The sequence below is a fragment of the Schistocerca piceifrons genome, chromosome 3 (assembly GCF_021461385.2).
Source record: "Schistocerca piceifrons isolate TAMUIC-IGC-003096 chromosome 3, iqSchPice1.1, whole genome shotgun sequence".
Lineage (NCBI taxonomy): Eukaryota > Metazoa > Arthropoda > Insecta > Orthoptera > Acrididae > Schistocerca > Schistocerca piceifrons.
The window spans coordinates 620,802,703-620,820,408 of NC_060140.1; the positions used below are offsets into that span (position 1 = coordinate 620,802,703).

The window sequence follows — 17,706 nt, forward strand, 5'->3', positions numbered from 1 at the left end:
CAATGGCAGGAGAGCTACATCATTCCAGTGCTCAAACCCGGTCAAAACTCGCTTGATGTGGATAGCTATTGACCCATCAGCCACACCAATGTTCTTTGTAAGCTACTAGAACATATGGTGTGTCGGCAGTTGGGTTGGGTCATGGAGTCATGTGGCCTACTGGCTCCATGTCAGGGCGGCTTCCGCAAGGGTCGCTCTACCACTGATAATCTTGAGTCCCTTGAGTCTGCCATCCAAACAGCCTTTTCCAGACGGCAACACTTGGTTGCCGTCTTTTTTGACTTACATAAAGCATACATCATCACCTGGCAACATCATACCCTTGCCACGTTGTATGAGTGGGGTCTCCAGAGCCAGCTCCCGATTTTTATCCAAAACTTCCTGTCGCTCTGTACTTTCTGTGACCAAGTTGGTGCCTCCTATAGTTCCGTCCATATACAGGAGAATGGAGTATCGCAGGGCTCTGTACTGAATGTCTCTCAATTTTTGTGGCCATTAACGGTCTCGCAGCAGCTGTTGTGTCCTCCGGCTCACTTTCTCTTTATGCAGATGACTTCTGCATTTCGTACTGCTGCTCCAGTACTGGTGTTGCTGAGTGTCGCCTACAGGGAGCCATCCACAAGAACCAGTCATGGGCTCTAGCCCATGGCTTCCAGTTTTCCACCATGAAGACGTGTGTCATGCATTTTTGTCGGTGTCGTACCGTTCCTCCGGAACCAGCATTTTACCTTAATGACGATCCACTCACTGTAGTGAAGACAAAAATCGATTCTTAGGTTTGGTTTTCAACACTCGTTTGACTTGGCTTCCTCATCTTCGTCAGCTTAAACGGAAGTGTTGGCATTACCTCAATGCCCTCCACTGTCTGAGCGACACCAACTGGGGTGCAGATCGCTCTAACCTGCTGGTGCTCTACAGAGCCCTTGTTCAATCCCGCCTTGACTATGTGAGTGTTGTATGGTTCGACGGCACCTTCCGCATTGCATTTGCTCGACTCATTGCACCATTGCGAAGTATGACTAGCGACAGGAGCTTTTAAGACGAGTCCGGTGATCAGTGTACTGGTGGAGGCTGGAGTCCCTCCATTGAAGATCAGACGTGCACAACTGCTCAACAGTTATATTGCACACATTCATAGCTTTTCTGAACACCTTAATTACAGTCTTCTTTTCCCAACCACAGTGGTTCACCTCCTGCATAGGCGGCCCAGATCAGGGCTAACGATTGCAGTTTGCGTGCGATTGCTTCTGTCTGAACCGGAGTCCATCCCTTCACCACCTCTCCTCGAGGTTCATTCACATACACCTCCATGGTGTAGCTGTAGGCTGAAGCTTCGCCTGGACCTTTTGTATGGCCCTAAGGACTCCTTTAACCCCGCGGCTCTCCGCTGTCACTTCCTCTCGATTCTTGAAGTGTTCCGGGCCTCTGAAGTGGTTTACACCAACGCTCGATGGCTGATGGTAATGTTGGCTTTACCTTAGTCCACAGAGGCCATACTGAACAGCATTCGTTGCCTGATGGCTGCAGTGTATTCACTGTAGAGCTGGTGGCCATATCTCATGCACTTCAGTATATATGTTCATGCCCCGAGGAATTGTTTCTTGTGTGTACTGACTGTTCGAGCAGCTTACAACCCTTACTACCCTCGCCACTTTTTGGTAGTGTCCATCCAGGAGTCCCGTTGTTCAGTGGTGTTTGTGTGGACCACAGGACATGTCGGAATCCCAGGCAATGAACTTGCTGACAGGCTACGTGGAAACTGCTTCTGGAGATGGGCATCTCTGAATCTGACCTGCGTTCTGACTTAATGCTGCAGGGTTTTTCGGCTTTGGGAGACAGAATGGCATAACAGTACACACAACAGACTGTATGTCATTAAGGAGACTATGAATGTGTGGAAGTCTTTCATGCGGGCCTCTCACAGGGAGTCAGTTGTCCTCTGCTGGCTCCACCAGGGTTACCTCTTGCGCTGTGAAGACCTGCCTGAGTTTTTGGTGTGGTGCCCGGTTGACAGTGGCCCATATTCTGGTGCACTGTCCCACTTTGACTGCCCAGCGATGAAATCTTGGGTTACCGGACTCATTGCCGCTCATTTTATCTGACAGCGCTTTATTGGCTGATTTAGTTTTGTGTTTTATTTGCGAGAGTGGATTTTATCATTTGATCTAAGTTGTATGCATGTCCTTTGTCCCTCTGTGTCCTCCACCCTAGTGTTTTTAGGTTGGAGGTTTTAATGTGTTGCAGAGTGGCTGGCTTTTCCTTTTTATTCTCGTGGTCGGCCAGCCACTGTAATCTTCTTTCTTGTTTTACTCTCTTCTGTTTCTAGCATTTCCCTGTTGTTTTCTTGTCCTCTTTTCTTCCTTTTAGTGTTAGTTGCCTTTCCTTTGTTCTTGTGGTTTTTCCTTTCTTTCCGTTTTGTGTTATATGTCTCGTCTGTCTTATTCTTACACTTGTGGCATTGTTTTATTAGGAACAAAGGACCGATGACCTCGTAATTTGGTCTCTTCCCCCGTCTTACCAACCAACCAACCAACCAACCTTAGTTTCTGCCATCTTAGATCCTGGGACTGATGACCTCACTGTTTGCCCCTTGCCCCCCCCCCCCCCCCCCCGCCCCCCTCCCTTCCAAATACCAGTCTCACACTTGGTGGAATGATGTGTAGTTCTGCAGTGAGGGACGGGAAGGTGGCTAGACAAAGTTTCATTCATTGCCCAATGGCACCACTTATCAAGTGGTGAGGCCATAATTGAGGATAGCAGTTGGAGTAAGAAGAGTGGAATGAGTTGATACAAAACTGCAAGTAAAGTATGGGAAACCATTTTGAATATTTCCTGCCACACTCACAACTGCCAATAGCAGTTGCACTAGAGTAGGGATGCCTTCTAACAATGACGGGAGACATCGTCTGGACATGGCTGAATTTCATATGAACATTATGGCCAATCATAGTTATCATAACATCATTCTCAGTAGCTAGGTGGGAAAGACACTGGAGTATATGGTTATCCAGTGCCTCACTTGGGCTCTCGAAACTAGGTCACTACTGAGTACTTCTCAGGGTGATTCCAGGAGGTGTCAGTTAACCTAACCCTGCTAGAAGCAGCAATTCAGAAAGCTTTCCTATGTAAACAATGCCTTGTTGGTGTATTCTTTGATTTGAAAAAGGCTTATGACACTACCTGGAGGCGTAATATTATGTTGTAGCTCTACAAATGGGGTCCTGAGGACGTCTCCCCACTTTCATACAGTCCTTGCTATCAAAAGTTATTTTAGTTACAGGGTCAGGTATATCACATCTGAACCTTAAACACTGTCCTTCAAGAGAGTGCTTTAAGTTTAATGATGTTCACCAACACGATAAACAGTATTGTTCCTTATTTGTGGACGGCTTGTCCATCTTCTGTGTGTCCTCCAACCAGGTCTAGTGCAGCAGGGGATACAACCCGTCGGCTTTGAACAGTGACGTCACAAGTCGCCAGAGAGCATGTCTTACAAAGATGAAAGAGCTGAGGAGAATGTTGAGAAACAAAGGAATGCGAGAGAGATAAACTTTATTTCACATATGTAAGGGCCAGTAGTGTTTTCACGTTAACGATATCGCTTGTTTGTATCTTAGTATTTCTCCGCAAAATACAATGGAAAGAAATGAATGAAATTACTAGCAAAGAATACATCACGTTACATGTATGTCAGTTGTATCTCAAAAGTCTTTCGAACTGTATTGCTTAAGTGCAGTACGGGATACAAGTTCAGCGTAGTCGATTTCTTAGTTTCAATTAGCATTGCTGTCCTGTTGTTCACTTGAACTATGTATCCCCTGCTTCACTAAACCGCAACTGAAACCCGATACAAATTAAAAGCTCATTCGAAGTGTGTTGCTTAAGTACAGTCTGGAATACGAGTTTGTCGTAAGGCGATTTCTTCGTTTTCACTAGCATTACTGTCCTGTTCTTCACCTGAACGATGTATCCTTCGCTTCAGTAAACCCTAAGTGGAACACAGGATACAAATTGTAGATGTGCTGTTTATTTTGTCTCTGCTATTACTAACATAAAGTAGTATCAGTTTATTCTATCTCGTGAGATTTTTTTTTTTTAAAAGCCAAAAAAATTCAGTAGAATAAACTGATCCTAAGATACAGATGCTTCAGTAGTTGATAAGTGTTTTTTGGCTTTAAAAAAAAAAAAACCTCACGAGATAGAATAAACTGATCCTATTTACGAATAGGTGGAAATACACGTACGTTACATTTGCAACCTGTTTCATTTTATATGTTTTGATTGTTTATTTAACCTTTGTGTTTCACTTGTCTTTTGCTGTTACGTTTTAGTTTAGTTTTTTTATTGATTGCTTAATAAAGTAGGATCAGTTTATTCTATCTCGTGAGATTTTTTTTTTTAAAAAAGCCAAAAGACACTTATCAGCTACTGAAGCATCTGTATCTTAGGATCAGTTTATTCTATCTCGTGAGATTTATTTTTTTTTAAAGCCAAAAAACACTTATCAGCTACTGAAGCATCTGTATCTAATATCAAGTGATCGCTTTTAGATTCACATTCAATTATTTTAATGATAGCGCTTATTAGAACACAGAACTGCTTTATTATCTATGCCTCGAAGTGAAGACATTACTATCTATGACTAAGGAATGACTTCATTGTTCAAAGCCGACGGGTTGTATCACCTGCTGCACTAGATCCCTCCAACCTCGCAACAACTACTTGACAATTGCGTTTGATGAGCAGGCAGTTGGAGTAATGGGAAAACATCACAGGTTTCAAGTTCTCTATGGAGGAAACTGTTTTTTGTTGAAAACAGTTCCTCCCGCTCTTTTTATTGGGGGATACCTTTCTTACTTTTAGGGAAAAGTTGAAATATCAGTGCCTCACTTTTGATTAAAGACTAATGTGGCTATTGCACCATGGGTATATGAAATTAAGATACCTCAAGTCTTCAAATATCCTAAAATGTGTTAGTCATAGGTCTTTGGGGAGCAAACAGTGCACACTTGCTTCAGTTTTATAACCCTCCTTGGAGTCCTGGTTCGGATATGGATGCTAGATTTATGGATCAGCAAGGCATTAGTGCAATACAATGTTTTATACAGTTTACCACAATAGTATTAGGCTGACAACAGTGATTTATCAAACAAGTCCAGTTCCTTGCTTGGGTGCAGAGGCTGTTGAGCCTCCACAGTCAGTTCGACATCTCCTCATGATACGCTTAGTGTACAGGGCTCTATCTATCCCGGAATTGCCATCATCCATCTCCATTGCCTAGCTGGCACTGGAATGTTTGTTCTATAACCATCCAAGGGCAACAAGACCTTTCGGGATCCATGCAAAGCAGAGCTTTGAGATATTACAGGTGGATGGGATTAAGGTCCGAAGTCAGGGGTGGAATATGGGATCCCTCCTAGCTTCTAAAGAGCTCCATGTTAATTGTAGAATGGATACAGGAAGGATTATAGCTCAGATTATATTTTTAAAACTAAATTCTACAAGATTTTAAATCCCCACACTAATTTCATTTGTGTTTACACTGCTAAATCTAAGCAGGAGGTTTTATCGGTTGCACTGCCATGTTCGCCAAATATGTCCTTAGCAAATTATTCCCAGAGCAGTTTTCAGTTTACTGTGCAAGTTTTTTGCTATCCATAGGGCACTGGAGCAGATAACACAGAAATTTCTTATCTACTCTGATTCCCAAACTACCCTTCTTACTATTGGTCAGTTGCACCCAGCAGATGGGATGGTGCAATATTTCTGAGACGCTCCTTCTCTTTCAAATGCAGGAAAAGGAAATATTTTTCTGCTAGGTTGAGGCACAAACGGATTTGAGGAAATGAACTTTCTGATGCGGATGCCAAGGGGGCTAACTTATTTTAGCCTTCCGATTGCTGTGCATCCCCCTGCAGGCGGTCACCACATACATGACCCGGAAGACCATGTGTTGATGGGAAGCTCAGTGGCTGAAAGTGAGGAAAGTAAGCTGTGGTCTATGAAACCTTCAGAGTGACCCTGGTGTACCTCCACCTGACCACGACAAGCTGAGGAAGTGGCTGTTACAAGGTTTAGAGTGGGGCATTGCCTCTTAGCACATGGCTTTGTCTTACAAGAAAGGACCCACTAATTTGTCAGTGATATGGAAAATGTGTAAATACAGCATAATTTAACTGAGGTAGTTTTATGTGACACCACGGGGCAGACCTGGCTATCCCCCAGAACCTGTCCTCTATTTTAAATGACAATGAGACAAGTACAGTTCAAGTTATAAGGTTTTGTGTGTTGTCAGTGACCCTTCCCAAAATATTGGGTGTGAGATTTTTAGTGCATCACGGAGGGGCTTAATCATCCGTCATTTCTAAGTAGTCACCCAGTCACGGCACTCTGGCCCCTTTAAAATGTTTCTGTATTGGTAATTTATATTGATTTCATTCTGCCATGTACTTTCCGTAGTTTATGGATGATCTTTTATATCGCAGAGACAGGCTGGACAGTGAAGGGGGAGGCATGTTTATAGTGATAAAAAGTGCAATAGCATCAAAGGAAATTGACGGAGATCCAAAATGTGAAATAATTTGGGTGAAGGTCACGGTTAAAGCAGGCTCAAACATGGTAATTGGATGTCTCTATAGCCCCCCTGGCTCAGCAGCTGTTGTGGCAGAGCACCTGAAGGAAAATTTGGAAAATATTTCGAGTAGATTTCCCAACCATGTTATAGTTCTGGGTGGAGATTTTAATTTACCAGATATAGACTGGGAAACTCAAATGTTTATAACAGATGGCAGGGCCAAAGAATCCAGCGATATTTTTTTAAGTGCATTATCTGAAAACTACCTTGAGCAGTTAAACGGAGAACCGACTCGTGGCGATAACATATTAGACCTTCTGGTGACTAACAGACCTGAACTCTTTGAAACAGTTAATGCAGAACAGGGAATCAGCGATCATAAAGCGGTTACTGCATCGATGATTTCAGCCGTTAACAGAAACATTAAAAAAGGTAGGAAGATTTTGCTGTTTAGCAAAAGGGACAAAAAGCAGATTTCAGAGTACTTGACCACTCAACGCAAAAGTTTTGTCTTGAGTACAGATAGTGTTGAGGATCAGTGGACAAAGTTCAAAACCATTGAACAATATGCATTAGATGAGTAAGTGCCAAGCAAGATCGTAAGAGATGGAAGAGAGCCACCTTGGTACAACAACCGAGTTAGAAAACTGCTACGGAAGCAAAGGGAACTTCACAGCAAACATAAACGTAGCCAAAGCCTTGCAGACAAACAAAAATTACACAAAGCAAAATGTAGTGTAAGGAGGGCTATGCGAAGGGCGTTCAGGGAATTCGAAAGTAAAGTTCTATGTATGGACTTGGCAGAAAATCCTAAGAAATTTTGATCTTCTGTCAAAGCGGTAGGTGGATCAAAACAAAATGTCCAGACACTCTGTGACCAAAATGGTGCTGAAATAGAGGATGACAGACTAAAGGCCGAAATACTAACTGTCTTTTTCCAAAGCTGTTTCACATAGGAAGACTGCACTGTAGTTCCTTCTCTAGAGTGTCGCACAGTGACAAAATGGTAGATATCGAAATAGATGACAGAAAGATAGAAAAACAATTAAAATCGCTCAAAAGAGGAAAGAACGCTGGACCTGATGGGACACCAGTTTGATTTTACACAGAGTACACGAAGGAACTTGCCCTTCTTGCAGCAGTGTACCGTAGGTCTCTAGAAGAGCGTAGCGTTCCAAAAGATTGGAAAAGGGTACAGGTCATCCCCGTTTTCAAGAAGGCACGTCAAACAGATGTACAAAACTATAGACCTATATCTCCAACGTCTATCAGTTGTAGAATTTTGGAACACGTATTATTTTTGAGTATAATGACTTTTCTGAAGACTAGAAATCTACTCTGTAGGAATCAGCATGGGTTTCGTAAAAGACGATCGTGTGAAACCCATAATTCAAGCTTTCGCAACCCACGGTTGCTTCGTCAGGAAAGAGGGAAGGAGAGGGAAAGACGAAAGGATGTGGGTTTTAAGGGAGAGAGTAAGGAGTCATCCCAATCCCGGGAGCGGGAAGACTTACCGTAGGGGGAAAAAAGGACAGATATTCACTCGCACACACACCCATATCCAACTGCACATACACAGACACAAGCAGACATGTGTAAAGGCAAAGAGTTTCGGCAGAGATGTCAGGCAAGGCAGAAGTACAGTGGCAAATATGTTGTTGAAAGACAGGTGAGGTATGAGCGGCGGCAACTTGAAATTACGGAGGTTGAGGCCTGGCGGATAACGAGAAGAGAGGATATACTGAAGGGCAAGTTCCCATCTCCGGAGTTCTGACAGGTTGGTATTAGTGGGAAGTATCCAGATAACCCGGACGGTGTAACACTGTGCCAAGATGTGCTGGCCGTGCACCAAGGCATGTTTAGCCACAGGGTGATCCTCATTACCAACAAACACTGTCTGTCTGTGTCCATTCATGCCAATGGACAGTTTGTTGCTGGTCATTCCCACATAGAAAGCTTCACAGTGTAGGCAGGTCAGTTGGCAAATCATGTGGGTGCTTTCACACGTGGCTCTGCCTTTGGTCGTGTAAACCTTCCGGGTTTCAGAACTGGAGTAGGTGGTGGTGGGAGGGTGCATTGATATATATCCTTGTGTTTAACATAGGAACTTCACTGAGGCTTTTTGCGGATGATGCTGTAATATATCGAGAGATTGTAATAATGGAAAATTGTACTGAAATGCAGGAGGATCTGCAATGAATTGACGCATGGTACAGGGAATGGCAATTGAATCTCAATGTAGACAATTGTAATGTGCTGCGAGTATATAGAACGAAAGATCCTTTATCATTTAGCTACAATATAGCAGGTCAGCAACTGGAAGCAGTTAGTTCCATAAATTATCTGGGAGTAGGCATTAGGAGTGATTTAAAATGGAATGATCATATAAAGTTGATAGTCGGTAAAGCAGATGCCAGACTGAGATTCGTTGGAAGAATCCTAAGGAAATGCAGTCCGAAAACAAAGGAAGTAGGGTACGATACACTTGTTCGCCCACTGCTTGAATACTGCTCACCAGTGTGGGATCCGTACCAGATAAGATTGATATAAGAGAGAGAAGATCCAACAGAGAGCAGCGCACTTCGTTACAGGATCATTTAGTAATCGCGAAAGTGTTACGGAGATGATAGGTAAACTCCAGTGGAAGACTGCAAGAGAGACGCTCAGTAGCTCGGTACGGGCTTTTGTTGAAGTTTAGAGAACATACCTTTACTGTGGAGTCAAGCAGTATATTGCTTCCTCCTACGTATATCACGCAAAGAGACCATGAAGATAAAATCAGAGAGATTAGAGCCCACACAGAGGCATACTGACAATCTTTCTTTCCGTGAATAATACGAAACTGCAATAGAAGGGAGAACTGATAGAGGTACTCAAAGTACCCTCCGCCACACACCGTCAGGTGGCTTGTGGAGTATGGATGGAGATGTAGATTGCCTGATCTCTTTGTTGTTTTCTTGTTGATGGATAGAGGTTTGTTTTAAAATTGCTTTTTATGTCTTTTTGAATAGATTTTTCACCACTCTCTTCTATCTTTATTCCACACAAGGACACCGATGACCTTACCATTTAGTGTCTTGAAACACTAAAACTAACAACCCTATTTACCCAACTATGAGCTGAGGCTTTTTCCCAAATTCGTCATACAGGATCAACTTACACTCACAAATTAAACTATTGCTGCTGTAGTCATCATAACAGATTAATATAAGGGTTGTCTTACATTTAGTAACTGAGGTCACATGCGGGTTTAATCTGAAGAATTCGTAAAAGTTGGTGGGGAATAGACACAAACTTGGCCAATCACTGGAACAGATATGGGGAGGAGAGTGGTGAGCAGGCAGCAAATTTTATTGTGCTGTCGTCAATGGGAGTGTATACTGCTTGTGCTTCCATCTAGAGCAATGTGTCGCTTACCTCGACTTTTTACGAACATCGGACCATGTTTAAACCACAGTTTTCCTGAATCTATTTGTAGTCAGAATTTTATTGACTTCTATATTAAACAAACACTCAACAATGGTATATGCTTCTACAGGAGACAAATTAATGCTAACAAAAATATGTCCTCACAGAGCATTTGAAATGTGCTACTACAAATGAAACATGAGCTTCAACAATGGGCATAAAGTTACTACTGCTCTACAGCACTTCTGATTTTCGAGGTGGACAACAATTGAAATTTGAAATGTCACAATTTCTGCCTGCTTGGTTGTATGGAGCCAAGAGGACAAAATACTGTTATCATTCAATTTGCTTATACTATCACCATTGTATGGACTGTTAAATTGTAGCAATTTGTGATGGATGCAAATTACAGCCGTGCCTCGTGACTTAAGAGTTTGAGTTCAAGATTGGTTCATGTAGACAGTGTGATGCTAATTTTAAGTTAACAATAATTCGTGAAGCAGAGGCTACAAACAGCTGTGCACCAGGAGGAAAATTTGGTGTCATGGAAGTAAATGTTCATATGTGGTACCAGATAGAGAAAAATTAAAGAACACCATTTATAGATGCTGTACTTTCAGGAGACCAAAGCAGAGAAGATTAATGAACTGGAAGAGCAAGTTTTTCAGTACATGCAAGAGAAACGGAGTGAAACTGTCCCTGCTATTTGAGGAAATATCTGAATGAAGGCACTGGAGGTAAAGAGGAATTTTCCAAGTGCATGCGTCGCGGAATTCCAAACAAGTACTGGCTGGTGTGTGAACATTATGAAGAGGGCAGGATGTATGTTATGGCACAGAACAATGCTAGTGCAGTGGCAAGCCATGCTTATCAGCATCTTACATTAACCCATCCACACCCAATATTTTAAAGAATCAAACATCCATATTTAAGATGTCACATCTCATGAACTAGGTGTTGTATGTGTATATAATTCTGCAGATACATTCAGTGGTATATGTGGATATTGTCTGCAAATATGTTGTGAATGGAGTTAGTAGTAAATAAGTAATAAATTAAAATGTAGTGCTTGATGGTGAAGTTTTACTGTTTGAATAGCAGAACTACAGTAAGTGATGAACTTTTTTCCTTACACTATTGTTTGGGATGTGTCAGTGACAAAAGTTTCAAAAAGAGTTTGAAATTATGTGTGAAATTTGATTGAAGTGGCTAAGTGCTCTAATTCTCAAATATTTGATAAATGTAATCTAAGTAATTTGTGCCCACGGGTTCTGCTGCCTCACAACATGTGCGCTGTTTACAACTTTAATACTGAATTATTGTGTTTTAACCATTAACATAAGATTGCTTGTGTTAAGTAGTAGATTACTACAGCAGTCTATATTTTTAAATTCAGTGAATAATCACATGAAGTACTGAAAACCACATTTTGTTGCCCCTAGAAGCACATTACATAGCCAACATGCAACTGAGATTGAGTCACCATCAGTATTGCAGATAATCAGTCAAAGGAAATGGCATGATTATCTGCTAGGTCATATATGGGCAATGTGGATCAGATGCCTATATATTTTGATATGCCGTCAGATGTTACAGTCAGTGTGGGAACTGTTGAAATTGTTCCTGTAAGAAGTTCTGGCAATGAAAAGGCCTGAATAATTGATTAACGGTAATGCTGAGTGCACTAGCAGATGGAAGGAAGCCGCCGCCGCCCCCCCCCCCCCCCACCCCCACCCCCACCCCCCCCCCCCCCCACCCCCCCACACACACATTTCTTTGCAGGAAAATTATGCTGAAAAAGAACTCCCAGTGGGACTTATGCTTGGATGCCAAAAAGGGATGGATGACAAATGACCTGATACTGGTTTGGTTGAAAATTGTTTGGAACAGAATACCAGGTTCTTTGATTAATAGAAAATAGAAGAAGAATGTCATTGTTGTATTCTTTCAGGATACACCTCACTCAGGAAGTTAAAGATCTGATAGCAAGGACAACACAGATTTTGCGACATGACCTCGCAAACTTTAAGTAATAAATGTTTTGAGTAAGTATTTAACAGCCCACCTGTGGCAGCCTTACAGTGAATAGCTTTGTCGAGGAGACCATGCCCTCACTCCATTGGGGGGGTGGGGTTAAAGAAACCTTCAGTATCCATGTTAAGCTGGTGATCCTTACTTCATAGGGATAGAATCTCAAGTGAATCTGTTATGAAAGTACTCAAAAACTGCTGCATATCAGCAGGTGGTTGTGATTAAAAATAGTGATTCCATACATGGTATAGTGTTAACTTTTTTAGGTGGATACTTTATCAACAAAATGATTTTCAATGTTGAGTAGTCAGAACACGTGAAAAATAAAAAATTCTTAAGCATTCGTGTAAAAATTAATGTACATCATCTTCTATTGAGGGTCATCTTATAGTCAGGTTAATACAGTAACTAACATTGGTGCATACACTCGAATAGTTGCCACGGCATATCTTTTTTGTTTTTAAAACAGGCCGTTCTTCAATATCTGTGATATTTCTTTTATATTTCTTGTTTTCAGCAAAGCTTTCTTTTAAATTACGTCCCTGCTCTGTCCCTGCGTAGTGCAACACAACCTGATTTTAGTTCTATATGATCTTCATTTTTCACCTGTCCTTGATACGATGTAATTCCTATTCCAACTTCATTCATCTATCTTTGGACCCTAAATAAAAGGTAGTAAAAGTAGTTGTATTTCCAAGGTCAATGTTACTAGCTGTTTAACCGATCTTTATATTGTAAAGTGCGCTATAGAATTAATTAGTTGTACCTCATAGTTTGAAGTCATCGCCAAAGTTTCCTGTCCGCTATTACAACATTCTTTCTCTTGGGCCAGAATAATGGTGCCCCAGGAACTTACACATGGCAGTAGGACCTCTACAAATTGTACCCCTGGTGCTACAACTTTCCAGTGCCCAAATAGGTTGGCAAGGCACATGAACAATGTGAACATTGACAGAGCTATTTCACAGCAGTGTCTAGATCTCAATGCTTCTGAAGCCCAGCTTAGCATTAACGCCATCAGACTGATACTGATCACATGTCAGTAGAGCTCTCAAAGCTCCAGTCAGTATTGTCATTTAATTTCGAGTCAGCTTTGTAATACCTAATACATATGGTTGAAAGGGTAGGAGACTTTTGACAAATCTGCATAGTGGGTTGGTGAGCAACCCGTCATTTTGTCCTCTCACAAAGTAGCCTATCGAGATTTTTACCATACTTTATGGGTACAGCTTTATACCATGAAAGTCTAGACTGAGTGTTGAGAGTTACCCTGGTTGTAATTAAGGGCTCTCCTCTCCACTTGTTAGCAGAGTGTTCTTTTGCTGAATATGTAACTGGCTGTTATTCCATTGACTCATTATTCCTTTCTGTTGTTTCTAGCTTTGTTAAGTTGTTGTAGTGGTCCCTGCTACTGCTTATGTGTTTACTCTTTTCCTGTAACAGGATCCAAGCAGGCTTGTGATGCTGGGACCCTTGTGAATAGGGCAGCTGTAGTAAAGTTGGTGGTTGGAACTAAGTGTAAAAAAAAACTTTGGACAGTCAAACTGACCTCCTGATTGCGGTGTACGTGGATCTGGTCACTATGACAAATTGAGATCATTTTAGCTTAGCTTCATTGCCCTTACAAGGGGAGAGTCTGATATGTGGGTCACCAATTTTGATAGAGTTTTGCAAAGACATTCCATATTCAAAATGAAGAGAGACGTGTTTCAGCTTTTTGCTAGACTCTGAGTAATTTTCAAAAAAATTGAGCTCAAAGTTGGTGACTGAAAATCGTATTTTCAATGCTATTCATCGAAAGATCATCAAAAAACAAACGGTTTGCATAAATACAATGTGGGATCCAAGGTTTATAATGTCAGAACCATAAACATTTTTGTGTTTTCATTTTGCAGTGTTGGTACCCATCATTGTTGCATCTAGCGGAATGGTTGTGTTTCTCCCCTCCACCCCTTCCAGGTGTATCTGATAATATTCTGATAATTGGAATACTTTTCTTTGCCCCTTTTTCCAGTAAAACATTGGGAGATGTGATTAATAATCAAATAAGTGTCTATAATTTATTTGCAGTTCTTTTCATCGTGATACATAGTAATACACTGAAGTATATTATTGTGTAATCCTAACTGATCAGCTATTCATGAGTATTTTTGCAATCCGTGGGGTGAAAGTTTAAGAAACAGGCAAAACATAAATATTTCCCACACCATGCGCATAACTTGAACAAAATCTTACTGTATTGACATGTTTTCTGATTCATTGTCTGTGGAAGACATATCTAATTCACATTGCTAAAAGCAGAGCAATCAGATATCGATATGGATGCATACCAAGTGCATAAAACCATATCTTGAAAGACTGGCACAGACAATGATTGTATATGAACACATGAATTTTTGTAGCATCTGCTGTAACTTGTAATACTTTGCTTTGCCGTGATGTTGCATTAGTTTGAAGTTGTGCAATGAAATTCTTTACCTGTTGGAAAAAGTAAACCTCATACGTTTGAGAAAGAGAGATACATTATTGTGGTGTCACTTTCACAGTTCACAGTATTGTCCATGATCATCCTATCATTGCATGGCACATCAATTTGCCCATCCCATGAATTTAGTATTAGGCACAATTTATTTTGCTGCACATATGGTGTCACAATGTGATCCAAATATGATTGGTACAGTTGGGAGGTCAACTTTCCCGTTTTTAGCATGTGACGAAAATGTTTCCCTCTGGAGATCTTCAACACCTTGAGGAGACCCGTTGACCAAATGTTCTATTGGGTTCTTGCAAACACAGGAACACTGTTGGAACCACAGTCACATTGATGGAATATTGCCCAGTGTAGGATTGTGTAACTTTATTCAGAATTTTTGTACTATGTATCATGATCGAAGTAAATGCATTACATGTACTTATTTGATTATTAACCACATCTACTGACATGTTATTTCAAAAAAAAGGCAAAGAAAAGCATTCTGGTTATCAGAATATTACCAAACACACTGAGAAAAAATCAGATCAAAACAAAGCTGTGACCAAGAATTGAAAATGGAGATCAGTGGTTTGATAGTCTAATGCTTCAACTGCTTGGACACCAACTTGTTCTGCTAGTTATGAGAATGACAGGTGCCTGAGCTACAGCAAGATAACACAATAATGTTAATAACTCGAACATTATTGATTTTGGACTCCACATTATTTTGTAGGTGATCTTTTGATGTAGAGCATTGAAAAAACAATTTTCCGTCATCACCTCTGACCTTGAGTTTTTGAAAAACTCCATAGTGTCCTGCAAAAAACAAAAACATGTGTCTCTTTATTTTGAATCTAGAATGTCCTTGCAAAACTTGATGTACATCAAGACCCAAACGTCGGACCCCTTGTTAACCTTGTAGCTATCTCCTGTGTCATGAAGAGCCTCTGGAATGCTACACTTATAGTATTACTATAACACGGTCCCATATTCCAATTGAAAATTGTTTGTATACTGTTCAAAGGCAGTTAAATGGTTGATTGGAGATTTGCCCTCTATTTTAAATGATGATTGGACAAGTGCAGCATTTGTTTTGAAATTTTTTTGGATATTGGGGCTCATCCCTATCTTATAATGGAATAGTTGTCAATGATTGCATTGCTGACAACTTTCCATAGACCGTAAGACTACCCAAACAAATTTATTAATGCCACGTTAACTAAAAAAGTGTTAGTTATTTTCATTTTGTGTAAGTTACAGAATTCCGTTACATGTGCTTAGCCTACAGTACTACAATTTCCTTCTCTTGCATTAATGTCTCTTAGCTAGTAGAATGTACTCAATTCAGTAATATCTTTTCTTTTCTCATCTGGTGAAGTTAATAATAAGCGAGTTATATTCTTGGCCTCAGAACTAGTAGTGGTGACTGCATTGATTTCTTATACTGTATTTTCCTGTTGTTGTTTTCATGTTTTGTTAGTTCGCCCCCTTTTTTTTTACAAGTAACTATGTTCTTATTAAGACATATTCTGTAACACTGTCACACATACTGATGTCTAATTGAATAATGATTGAATAAGTAAAGGCCCTGATTGCCTGTCCAAATTTACATTTTCTGCATTTTCAAGTCTTGATTCTTTGCTCTCACCCATGCAGAAACCCACTGAAGGTGATATTGCAGCATCCGTTTCACTTGCTGCACAAGAAATTTTTTCTGTTTTGTGTGTGGGAGGGGGGGGGGGTTCATATATGAAAATCTCAGGGCTCATTTCTCATGCAGTTGCTTAATTCCATTTTTAAATCATTTCTCTCACTTTTTGTTTGTATTATTAATTTTTTAAGATTAGGATCAATTTTTTTATAAAAAGAACAGAATTTATTTGTTTTGGAAATTTTTAGACATCATCATAACTTTGACACTTCCCCCAATCCTTGCATAGTTTCTTGATATTCTGTTTTAAAATTTGAAAAATAATTAATTCATGTACCTGCTATTTTCCAGGTACTCTACGATTTGGCAAAGTTGATGTAACCGAAGCACAATTTACTATCATACTCATTCATTTAATTTCTTCAATATTTGGGCCAAGTGTGTGGATGACACAGGTAAATTCAGTGAAATATCGTAGCTTAGTTATACTTACGTTTCTAATTTAATTTCTGTAACCAGCGTACATACATTTTTCTAGAAGAATTGTATATAGTCAGCTGTTGAACTTGTTGCCTTGCCACAATTGTGTTTTACATTAACTTCAATCTATCGTATCATAATGAGACACACACACACACACACACACACACACACACACACACACACACACACACACACACACAATTTCTTAAGTTAGATGTAATGTCATTTATGTTTATTTTAATCATTAAGTGCAAATTTTTGCAAATGTACAAGCTTAAAATTATTTTTATGTGAATTATTTTATTAACAAAATTAGTTCCTACCTCAGCTGGCATCTTGTTCATCAGACATGATGTTGTTTCTTGAGAAGTCATGAATAGCCTTAATGAGTAAATTGTTGTGATGTATGATATAATGAATTATATTTCCTCAGTTGGCAGTTATTCTGACAGCTTCCATATTGAAAGTTTGGTCTTGTGGGTGATTTGTCCACATCAAGTTTCTCTTCAAACTTCTATTACTTCAGTACGTGATATTTCTACCTCTTTGCCGGGATCTGGACCACAAGACTTCTGGTGTGCCTGGTTGGCCTAATCACCCAGAAGATTTTCACTTTGAATTACAGTGGCCACAAAACGCTGTAGAATTTGTTGGAACAAAACCATAAATACTTTTGTACACCTGAAAACCATCTGTGTTTTGGAGATGGTTCCTAAAGCATTTTGGAGATGGTTGCTAAAGTATTTTATATGTTAATTCTTTATGGTTTTCCCTTACCCACACCCCACAGGAAGTAATGTTTTCTATTGATAGACACACTTTCAGGAAAAGAGCGTGCTTTAATGATTTAAATTTTGTGCTTCTAACAGTCTCTTTAATAACTTTTGTTATAGTTTTAATGTTCTTTCAGTTTTGTCTTTCCTGTTAATCATCATTAATTTCTGTATGAATTGTTTCAAGAAATTTCCTTTGCACTTAATTTTATTTATAATGTTTGTTTCAGCATTATTATGTTTCTGACTGTAGCCAGGTGATGTCCTGTCCAAGGATTTTGGTTACTAAGATATCCAGATATGAAAGACATCG

The 17,706-nt window shown here is 40.2% G+C and overlaps 1 protein-coding gene across 3 annotated transcripts in view; it reads left to right on the forward strand.

The window, feature by feature from the left end:
- The window catches only part of LOC124789765 (cholinephosphotransferase 1), a 161,482-nt gene that overhangs the window by 12,575 nt on the left and 131,201 nt on the right, over positions 1 to 17,706 (forward strand). For all 3 annotated transcript variants that reach the window (XM_047257220.1, XM_047257221.1, XM_047257222.1), the window contains exon 4: positions 16,489 to 16,592. In XM_047257220.1, coding sequence (XP_047113176.1) covers positions 16,489 to 16,592 — 104 coding nt within the window. The remainder of the gene's footprint in view (positions 1 to 16,488; positions 16,593 to 17,706) is intronic.